General features: G+C 41.0%; 1 protein-coding gene across 4 annotated transcripts in view; it reads left to right on the forward strand.

Moving 5' to 3' along the window:
• NCAPG2 (non-SMC condensin II complex subunit G2) overlaps positions 1-6809 on the forward strand; it is a 57022-nt gene extending 50213 nt beyond the window's left edge. The window contains exons 28-29 of one of the 4 annotated variants that reach the window (XR_011323746.1): positions 149-4287; positions 6449-6809. Coding sequence is in view for 1 of the 4 variants with exons in the window: in XM_069778185.1 (XP_069634286.1) it covers positions 149-200 (52 nt within the window). In the remaining 3 variants the exon portion in view is untranslated. Of the gene's footprint in view, positions 1-148 lie in introns of all 4 variants that reach the window. The other 3 variants (XR_011323747.1, XR_011323748.1, XM_069778185.1) reach the window with 3 other exon arrangements.
• The last annotated feature ends 4799 nt before the right edge of the window (positions 6810-11608 follow it).

Below are 11608 nucleotides of genomic sequence, written 5' to 3' on the forward strand. Positions count from 1 at the left end.
TTATAAAGGCATATTTAATATTAAACTAATATGGAATAACTGGTCAAAGAAATCATGCGGTAGCTGTACTCTGAGAATCAAATAGTCGAGGATTGATTTAGCATTTAGTATATCTAATCCTATTATGCATTGGTTTATGCCATTTCAGAATCCTCTATGAATCATGTCGGAAAATTTTGGATGAATTTTTGAATCCTTGACCACGCAGAAGCTTTTGTCATGAAAATTAAAGGAAGGAAGATGTAATGTTTTTAAAAAAATATTCTCTCGTAAACTTTTAATAGTTAAAGTTTGTTTTCAGTTATTCTGTACTTTTAAAGCAGGGAAAATGTGTAAAAGTGTGTATAGAAATCATGTAATAGTAAAGATTTTTTAAACATCTGTAAAAAGGTTATTCTGTATTAAAATGTCATATTTGGGGGGGGTGTAAAATCAGTATCTTTGTTTTTATAAAACAGTAATTGTGTCTTATGTACTTTGAGAATGAGGTAGCACATAACCTCAGTCCCTGGGAATACTATAGAGCATAGTCCTAGAAGTTATGGAAATTAATTTAATTTCAAGGCACATGAAGGACAAAATGGTGATTGAGAATAGCCATCATGAATTCACCAGGGGCAAACTCTGCCTAACCAACCTGATTTCCCTCCTGTTTGTGGAAGAAGAGAGAGCAGAGAATGCCATCTTTCCTGTCCTTCGCAAAGACTTTTACACAGGCTTATATAAGTACCCTTACAGCCAAATTGGAGAGAGGTGGACTGGGTGGGGGGACTTAGAAGGTGGGTGGGAAACTGGCTGGACCATCAGACTTGAAGGATAATGATGCTACACAGTCAGACTGAAAGCCCGTTACGAGTGGCATTCCTCAGGGCAGATAACTGTTGCCAATACTATTTAACATTTTTATTAAAAGCTTGAGCGATGGGATGAAATGCAACCTCAGTCTGTTGGCAGGTGACACCAACTTGGGAGCAATGGTTGATACACCGAGGGGTAGGGTTGTCCCATTCAATGGGATCCTGACAAGCTGGACTTCAGGACCAACAAATCTCATGATGTTCAACAAAGACACGTGCTCTTCTACCAGTAATGGACTAATCCTGTACACCAGCATAGGCAAGTGCAGAAGGGCAATCTTGCCTGCTGTCTTCACCTACCTGGACGAGGATTAAGAAAAGACTTTCCTCAGAGGTACGCTTGAAGAGAATATGAGGCAACAGAAATAACTTGCAGCAAGAGAAATTCTTGTTGTAGGTAAGAAAAAAAAATTTCATTATGAGAGTGAATTGAATCTGGAAATGGAACAGGGACAGGTTGCTCCGAAAGGCTGTGGAACATCCATCCTTGGAGATGTGCAGAATTTGACTGACGAGGCCCTGACGATTGTGTCATAATTTTGAAGTTAGCCCTGCTTGAACTGGGGGTTGGACCAGATGATCTCCTGAGCTTCCTCCCAACTTGAATATTTGTGTGATTCAGTGACAAGTGCACTGGAGGGGAAATGCCCTAGCTATTAAACATATACTTGATTAATATGTAAGTTAAACTGTTTTATATTTAGCTGTTTTTTTAAATTAATACTAATGATGCAGGTAATGCAGACATGTAAGCCACTTATTTAATTTTCTTAATGCAACCAGATGCTTTCCTAAGACTAGTAATAGAATGCCGATTGCAGAATGTTATTTTGCCTTAACTGAGATATCTGTAAATTAGATGTCTAAGCTCATGGCATGGTTTAACCCCAGCCAGCAACTACGCACCACACAGCTGCTCACTCGCTCCTCTGCCCCTGGTGGGATGGGGAAAGAATTGTGAGGGTAAAAGCAAGAAAGAAACTCATTGGTTGAAATAAAAGCAGTTTAATAACTAAAAAGAAATAGTGATATAAGGAAAAGAGAAAAAAAATAACAGAGAGAGGAAAATAAAACCCAAGAAAGACAAGTGATGCATATGAAAACAATTGCTCAGCACCCACGGACCGATGCCCAGCCAGTCCCTGAGCAGCGGCCCACACCAGCCTCCTCTCCAGTTTTATTGCTGAGCATGACGCCATATGGTCTGGGATATCCCTGTGGTCAGTGGGGTCAGCTGTCCCGGCTGTGTCCCCTCCCAACTCCTTGTGCCCCCCCAGCCTCCTCGCTGGTGGGGTGGGGTGAGAAGCAGAAAAGGCCTTGGCTCTGGGTGAGCGCTGCTCAGCAGTAATGAAAACATCCCTGTGTTATCAACACTGTTTTGGTCACAGATCCAAACCATAGCACCCTACCGGCTGCTATGAAGAAATGTAACTCTCTCCCAGTCAAACCCAGTACAGCTCATAATGCTACATTTTTGTCTGTTTTAGGAGAACTAACAGGAATCCCCAGAAAATGATTCAGCCACAGACTAACAGTAGCATACAGCAACCAGCTTAGACCTGGGTATCTAACACTTAGTTATCTACAATTAAGTGAAGTGATTCTCACTATGTGTCTGTGCAAATGGCTTATTGCAGTCTCCAGTATTACTGAGTGGCACTGAAACAGAAATAAACCAGAAATTTAGCCAAATTAAGACAGGCTCTTAAGATTTGTGCACAGTCCTGTACCCCCATCTATCTAAACAGGTACCTACTGTGCTGTTTGTCTTTCTGTGGCAAGAGTTTGAAAGATTTTTTTCTAGTATCTGCTCTGTCAAGTGCGATGAACTACCTTCATCCTGCGCTACATCAAATTCATACTTGACCTTAGTGCAAAAAACTTCCCTACTGGATAAAAGCTTATTTAGCTGGAATGTTGATATTTAATAGCAGTCAAATTCTTAATAAACAACTGTTAGGCTTTGCAACAGGAAAGTCAGTACGTGTATGAATTCCTGAAGATTTACCTTATCCACAACAGCAGCCCGACCAAAAAGACTAATGCTGCCGCAGCAGGTATCTGTAGATCTGCCAACTGTTTATCTATCAACATCTCTATAAAAACTGTGTTCTTTGGCCTTCATTCTTCTACATCTGTTAACAGGCAGGTGTTCCAGTAATGACCTTTTAAATCTTCTGATTATACAAATTACTTAATGAATATGTAAACCACGGTTTCTTTTTTCTGCTTCTCAGTCTTTCAGTATTTGCTCATATTATTAGATTGGAAGAGAATCCAAATTTACAGCCTTGTTTTTCCTCAGTGTATAATATTCCTTTTTCAGTTTTCACTTTTCATGGAATACTTGTTACAGATGTAATATCCCTGAGCCTGGAAGAAATAAAGGTAATACCAACATCAGAAATAGGCAGATTTCTTCTGAAGAACTCTGAGGTGATACTGCTAGGAAGGGTAAGAAAATTTAAAGATAAACCTTTGTCCTCCTACTCCAGTGGTTCTCAAGAGTGTTGAGATTGTTTTGGGTTACTCGTGCAGCTGGTGTATAGATTTCAGCTCAATTTCTAGTCCAGCTCTACTATAACTGCCCTGGCAGATGAAAAAACCATTAGCTTTCTGCAACACAAATAATGATGTTCTTGCGATTCCTTTAGCCAAGGTCTGTCAGTGTTTTCTCCTTGGGTCTTTGTGGCAAAAATCTCATGAGAGTTCTAGGTTTTACTTGCTGCTCTGATTGCAGACTAAGTCTTGCAAAAACGTTAAATCCTTACATTTTCCTTCTGTTTTGAAGATATAAATAAATAGTATGTTCCTTAAGCTGAGTTATCTTTTAGAAATCTGTAAACCAGATTTGTTTCATCTTACTAATTGAAAATGCTGTTGAAGTGCTATTGAGGGAGAAGGGTTGGTCTTTGGTTTTTGTTATGGAATAATCTTGGTATTCAGCCAGCTGCACTAATCCTAACTGTATGTCTGAGAACTTCCCATCATTTTAAGACAGACCCTTTGAGATCTGTTCGGCTTTTTCAAAAAGCTGAGCTTGACTTTGATTAATCAATTTGCTTGCAATATGAACAAGATAACAACATTCTAACATACTCCTTTAACCAACTTGCATTGGCAGTCACTGTTAATGTACAACTGCCTGTAGCTGTAAGTGGCATGCCTATAGCTCTCCCCTTCACGCATATATATTGACTATAAATATTACTGAAGGAAAGCAATAGCTTTAAACTATGTGCAGTAATCTTCTATGTTTTAACTTTATTTCTAGTAACTTGGTCCCTTTTTTGATGACAAAGTTCCTTTGCTCTGTTGTCTGACTGGGAAACAAAGTCCAGCAGTCTTCCATCTATTACAGCTTCAAATTATGAGCTGAAGAAAAACCAGGAGAAGCTCTCAAGCTTCTTTAGCAAATAAATGTCTTCAGGTATGGATCCAAGCACACAGACTTTCAGACTTGCCAAGGAAAGAAAAAATCTGCTTTGCACCTGCTGTTTATTCCCATGATAGCTGCAACTCACTCTGCATTTAAACTCACATGTGCTGCTGCTGTCAAGTGCTTTGAGGTCTTCTGACTTACAGAAGGAAATCAGAGAGACTACTTTTGATAAAAATCTTTCACCTCATTTGATAAATGCTTAGCGAAGAATACTTACGATAACAACTGCAACGTGAAATCACGAGACACGCCCGCTGCCTTGTAGTATTATTTGCTGATCTGCTCCAGTGTCTTGTGAACCAAGAGCATTGTCCAGTGTGCTGCCATGTCTGTGCTAGGAGTACCTATAGTGGTAGCTGCCCATTTCAGACAGAAGAGCATGGCTTAGTACTTACATCTTTACAATTAGCTGGTCAAGGGCAGCTTTCAGAAACAGCTGCAAAACTTTCCGCAGGCAGCCAGCAGTTCTTCAGTTTCATTAAGCCATTGCAAATAGGCACAGATCTTGCCTAATCTACTTCAGATAAGACTTCTTCGTCCTGGGCTCTGTGTAGCTGTATTGCTGCTTGTCTGAGCATGACCCTAGGCACAGCCCTCTGCTTCAAAAAACCTATGTAATTTTAGCTTTAATTTATTCCGCAATCATTGGGATTTTTTCAGTGGGTTAGGTTGTTTGGCATAGATGTATCCTTAGTCTTCTCTAATAACAGTGGGTCATTTGTCCAGTTCAACATCGTGGTTCTAGAAAAGCTGCAGAAATTACATGCATTGGTACTGAGGAAACTTTAGCAGTGGAAATTCACTTTCTGTTACATCTGTTAGCATTTTTTTGAAAAGAGTATCGCAGTAGGGAGTTCTGTTACTATTATTTTCTTACTGCTTATGACTCTAGGAAGCAGAAGCTGTTACCAACCTTCTTCTCCTGTGTCATTTTTTTTTTAACCTGAGGACCACCTTGTTTTCAGCAAAATACCTTGGTTCTGAAACACATAACTTCATACTTATTTATTTCATGGTGTGCTTCAGACTTCACTTTACTAAATTCTTCCTGTGTAAAATGCTAGTCCTTTGTTTGATATTGCTGTCAACTTTGTCCCAGTTTCAAATATGTTCAAATTTCATTAGTTTATGCTTATTTTCTGTACTGTCAGTAATGAAAATATTAAATAAGGTGCCGTTCCAAAACATCATTAGTAATTCCTTTTCAGCCTAATCTATTTCCCTCTTCCGTTCAATTAGTTCCTTACCTATCTTACGATTCCTATAATAAGCCTTGTCTTGGGTTAATAATTTTTTTATATGCTGCAGTAACAGATACTTTGCTGTAAAGCCTTACATTTTAAGTAGGTGCATTTTAGCAGTTCTTGCTGGAAAGGTATGTGAATCCTGTAGAGCTATATGCCTACATCAAAGAACATATAGGATAGAGCCAGCCCAGCCTCCTTTTGGGTTCTTTGCAATGCATAATGACACATGCTTCCTGCCTTTTGGGGTAATTATTAAACACTTACCTAAACTGTGCTAGCTCAACTTTCATGTGAATAAAGAATATTAATTTGGCACATTTTTTTCTTTTGTTTCTTGATGTAACATTCCTTACTTACCAATTTCCTAAAATGGTACCTGAGTATCAGCTTAATAGCAAGAAATGTAGGCTTTGTGCACTGACCTTTCTGAAATCTTGCCATGATTATTAAAAAAGGCAAGTATTAGCAACTTTATTTTCTCAGAATAGCATCTAAAGGAAAAATACAGCATCTGTAAGAGGCTACAAACCCAATTAGACCAATCTAAGACGGTACTTAAAAAAACCCAAAACAAAACAAAAGGTGAACCTAGTTCCTGCTCTAGGCTATTTAATGACGGCGTGACTGGAGTTCTCCCACTGCTCCATTGAAGGAAAAGCTCCTTTTACTGAGGGAGCTCATTTTCTGATCATAATGGTAAAAGCTGTGTCCTTTCTTACAGCGTTCTCTAAGATTGGACACTACTAATACACAGTATAAAGAAAAAGATTTTATTCTCAGTATTTTCTCAGTTCCGCACAGGGTTCTAAGCCTTGTCCTTTATTGAAAAGTGGTCCTTTATTAAAAGTGACCATCCTTCATGACAAAAATAGAGTTACCTTTCTCTCATCCTCTGTCCCCAGATTCCCTCTCATGGACCGCTGCTTTTGATCTGCAGGATGGCTGTTTTCATGTGGTTGTCCACCCACTAAGTGTAAAACACTTGTTTTGCAGTGAAAGCTGTTTCTATCAAGTGCCTTAGCCAGTCAACGGGCTTAGCAGATGAATTTGCCCGTGTACAGGAGCTGCTAGGGGAATGCGCAGTTTGATGACCACAACAGTCTATCTTCTTCAGATGTTTCAATCCATACTGGATTCCTGCAACAATAATCAAACTCAAGGACAGTAGCAAAAATGTCTGAGACTTAAACTGCATGGTGTACTATACAACTATGACCCAAGAATCTTATTTTTAAATGAAAAAATTAAAGGTGGTGTTACTAACTTCCAGTGTTTATCACATTTATTATTTTTTTACTTTTTCAGATGTCTGCTATTGTCAGAATTCAACAAGCTAAGATTATGTTAAGACTGAAAAAGAAGAAACCTAAAACTAGTCCATCTGCAATGAAATTGAGAACTGTTTGATGCAAGAAAATGAGAGAACTTATCAAGGGATCTGATTACAGCACCCCAAGTCCCTGATTTGATCTACACTGGAATCGACAGCAATATTTGACTCCTGAGCCATCCATCACAGGTCAGCCAGCCTCTAGGGAATGCTTATCTTTCCAGTTAAGATATAGAGCCTTAAACTGGCTGAGCAGCACATAGAGATCAGGGAATCTAGCTTGCAGTTTTTAATTTATCAGTGTATCATGATCCATTGATTGAATGCTTAAAAGCAGACTTGTTTCAATGTGATCTAATATTAGAAAGCGCTCTGTGCTATCTGATGAAAGACTCCTGTGCAATTAGCACATCCGAACAGGTGTGATGCTTTTGGCTCTGGAAATACATTGACTATGGAAAAATTTATATATGGAAACAGGTTTGGGCTTTTTTTGAAATTATGGTAAGGGGGAAGAGGAGGATTTTTTTTCACAAACCTACTGTGAAGACCATCTTCGTCCCTTTAGCTCTCAACCTTCCTGTTGCAGTTCCAGTTTAGGACAGCTCTTTCACCTCTAATTTCATTCAACTGCTAATGAAAGAAAATGCCAGTTACAAGTTTATTTTTTTCTTAGTATTCTTTCTAACTGTGTTAAATGTAATTCTTGCCAGCAGAATTTTGTACCTTTGCCACTTTTTCACCATGATATTCCTTTTTTCATTGGTAATATAGGAGATTTAATGATAGAATACTAAATATCCATCATAAACCTCAAAGCAGGAACCTTGTTCATCTGTCTTACGAATCATCTGGAGAAATTCCCCATTCACAGGGTGGAACTTCCACTCCTGTCAGTGGATTTCTTTTGAGCACAGCGGGGCCCAGGCCAGGCCCAAGCTCTAGACAGTTCCTAGTGATGCACGCAGGGGGCCTCTCAGGGAAGGAACTTGCCTTGACAATCCCAGGTCTGACTGCCCTCCCTAGTCCTCACCAGGCTACTGCTGTGTGGCTGCTGTTGCTCAGGCACCCTCATCCCTTCACTCAAAGGGTGGGACCCTGCCATAGTATCTTTGCTTTCCCTCATTGCCTTTTTTTTAAATTTTTTGTAGCCTAGGGGCTGCCAACCTCATCATAATTTTCTCCCACTAAAGAGGCTAACTGTAGGTTAGGATGGCATAAGGAGATAGGAATTTTTAAGTAGTAAGGTTTTTGCAGTAGTAGCCTGCTCTTTCAAAGTTGGTAGTCACTCCTTGGCTTTACAAAGAGCAGTGCATCCACGTTTATTAACACTATTCCATAAGAAAATAATTCTGTATCACTCAAGCCACTTAGTCATATCCAGTAGAAGCTCTATTATAGAGAGCAGAAAAGTTCATGGAAAATGCTCAGCCTAGAAGGAAGATTCCCCTGAGAAGTCAAGTAAGTGTTTTTGTTTGGTCTTTGATGCTCTATTGGAACACTCTGAACTACAACAGAGAGCAAAGGGAAAGCTTTTAGAAGTAGTGATTCAGAACAGAAAAAGAGCATCCTGTCTCGTCTATTATTCAACTTTTAATAGTTTCACCAGAACCTATGACTATTCTTAACATAATCTTGTACTTACAAAGACACATAATGTAATTTCAGTGTAGTCCTGTGGTGGGTTGACCCTGGCTGGACGCCAGGTGCCCACCAAAGCCGTTCTATCGCTCCCCCTCTTCAGCTGGACAGGGGAGAGAAAATATAACAAAGAGCTTGTGGGTCGAGATAAGGACGGGAGAGATCAGTCACCAATTACCATCACGGGCAAAACAGACTCAGCTTGGGGAAAATTAACTCACTTTATTACAAATCTACCAGAGTAGGGTAATGAGAAATAAAACCAAATCTCAGACACCTTCCCTCCACCCCTCCCTTCTTCCCAGGCACAACTTCACTCCTGGATTCTCTACCAACCCCCCCAGCAGCACAGGGGGAACGGGGAATGGGGTTTATGGTCAGTTCATCACACGTTATTTTCTGCCGCTTCATCATCCTCAGGGTGAGGACTCCTCACACTCTTCCCCTGCTCCAGCATGGGGTCCCTCCCACGGGAGAGACAGTCCCCCACGAACTTCTCCAATGTGGGTCCTTTCCACGGGCTGCAGTTCTTCACGAACTGCTCCAGCATGGGTCCCTTCCACAGGCTGCAGTCCTTCAGGGACAGACTGCTCCAGCGTGGGTCCCCCGCGGGGTCACAAGTCCTGCCAGAAACCTGCTCCAGCGTGGGCTCGTCTCCACAGGGCCACAGGTCCTGCCAGGAGCCTGCTCCAGCGCGGGCTTCCCACAGGGTCACAGCCTACTTCGGGCACATCCCCCTGCTCCGGCGTGGGGTCCTCTCTCCCCGGGCTGCAGGTGGAGATCTGCTCCCCCGTGGACCTCCCTGGGCTGCAGGGGGACAGCCTGCCTCACCATGGTCTTCCCCACGGGCTGCAGGGGAATCTCTGCTCCGGCGCCTGGAGCACCTCCTCCCCCTCCTTCTGCACTGACCTGGGGGTCTGCAGGGCTGGTTCTCTTACATGTTCTCACTCCTCTCTCCGGCTGCTGTTTCTGTCTGTCCCAACTTTTTTTTCCTTCTTAAAAATGTTATCACAGAGGCACTACCACTATCGCTGATGGGCTTGCCCTTGGCCAGCAGTGGGTCTGTCTTGGAGCCGGCTGGCCTTGGCTCTATCAGACACAGGGGAGGCTTCCAGGAGCTTCTTACAAAAGCCACCCCTGTAACCCCCGCCCGCTACCAGAACCTTGCCACACAAACCCAATACAAGTCCAGACAATGTTCCTTTCCCCAGCTGTCATTACCATGAACTTTGCCTAATTTTTTTTTTTTTTTCTGGTCACAGCATACCCTCAGTAACCTTCCTTTAAAAGAAACACATCATAGGCAATGGTCCAAGGAGTCTTCTACTCCAAGATATCAGAATGCCTTGAACAAGATTTCCTAATTTTTTTACACTAGAAACTATGTACTTAATTTCTTTTTTTATTTTTTTTGCTATTCAAAATAACCCATGTCAATAAGCATTAAGCTATAAAACTGAAGATGGTCTGAGCTCAGTTGTTCTTACTCCATTCTGAGTTGCTATCAAACATATTGTTCAATTCTAGATTTCATCCCAGTATATTTCCTAACAATACTTTAAGTTTATAGTCATACAACAGCTATAGCAAATATTCTAGCCTCTAGGTCAGGTTTGCTTCCATCTGTTACACTGAGCAGGACAACAGTATTTCCCGGAGAGAACATAGAGAGAGGATGAGCTTAACCCAAAAGCATATTCTGTCTTCAGCAATAAGCAGCTGAAGCAAGAAAGACATGCTGGAGAAAAAAAATGGAGAGGAGCACAAGTGGCTTCTTGACTGTTTGCTGACCCACGTTTTTACCACCACAGCAGCAATGGGCAGGAAAATGCAAGCATCCACACTTTGTGCCTTGTGAAACCAGATCCTTCCTCGTATGTAACACATGAAAGCATGGTTTAAGAACACTACTAGAGCCGAAAAGTCAGGCACTTGAAAGTCAGAAGGTATCAAAATGAAGATGTGCACAGCTTTAGCCTCACCTTTGGTTATGTGTTGAAAGACATGATATCTTTAATTACATTAAGACAAGTTACTTATTCCACACAAATTGTTCCCTACTCAGTGCTCAGTCCGTGTCTGCTCTATGGATGATTCAAAACCCTTGCTGTTGACAACACAGCAAATATTCAGTGCTTTTTGTCCACTCATTGTTCAACATGTAGCTCTACACTTAATCTGCTGCACGCTATTCATACCCAGCTCTGAGGACAAAACCGGTAACTTCCGCTATGGCGTTACTATCTTACTATTCACTCCAGCCCCAGAATTTCACAATGATTCACGTATCTTTCCAACTCCCCGTAGGTTTACTTATTCCCGTTTTACAAATGTACAGTGAGACTAAGTTAAAAAATTTCTATGAATTTGGGGAACTCAGGGTGAGATGTCTCATTGTATAGCACTTGTCACCTCAGAGCACCTGTCTCCAGCTGCTGTTGTGGGCACTTAGCACTTGAATCAGACTTCAGGTTCCCAAGACAGACACAGAAAGTGAGTGCCACGTAACCAGAGCTCTCCAGCAGCTTTAATCAACTACAGGCCTATTCTTTCAGAATGACAAAGTGCAGTAATCTCATTCATCCTTTAATTTAGCACAAGAGGAGTGGATACCTCAGTGGATTAGTTATCGGTTGTAAAATCCATTCACCAAGTATCAAATCTTACAGATTAGCAAAGATGGATAAAAATAGAAAGTTTTAACTGTTTCTGAACTCCCTCCCATTAAAAGCACCTAATTAATTTAAAAATTTGGCTCCCTATTGACATTTCGAATCAGCTTTGATCAATGGCAACGAAATCTAATTATTCATTGCACACCTAAGGGTTTTGACCTGCTTTTCAGAGAACAAGAACCCATTCGCAAAAAAACATTTACTAATGTCTAATAATTTAATCTGGATATACCACCTTGGTATGCTCAGACAGTAAGTTTTTCAGCTGTGGTGAGAATGCTAAACACCCAAGAAAATCAGTAGGAATTCAGGTGGGTTTGATTTTGAAATGTGTCTCCAGTAACTTCAAGATAGGCAAGTCACAGTTTAGCCTGTATGTTGATCTGAGATGATGATGATGGGCATTAGCAAGAAAC

This window comes from Haliaeetus albicilla, chromosome 2, assembly GCF_947461875.1.
Source record: "Haliaeetus albicilla chromosome 2, bHalAlb1.1, whole genome shotgun sequence".
Taxonomy (NCBI): domain Eukaryota; kingdom Metazoa; phylum Chordata; class Aves; order Accipitriformes; family Accipitridae; genus Haliaeetus; species Haliaeetus albicilla.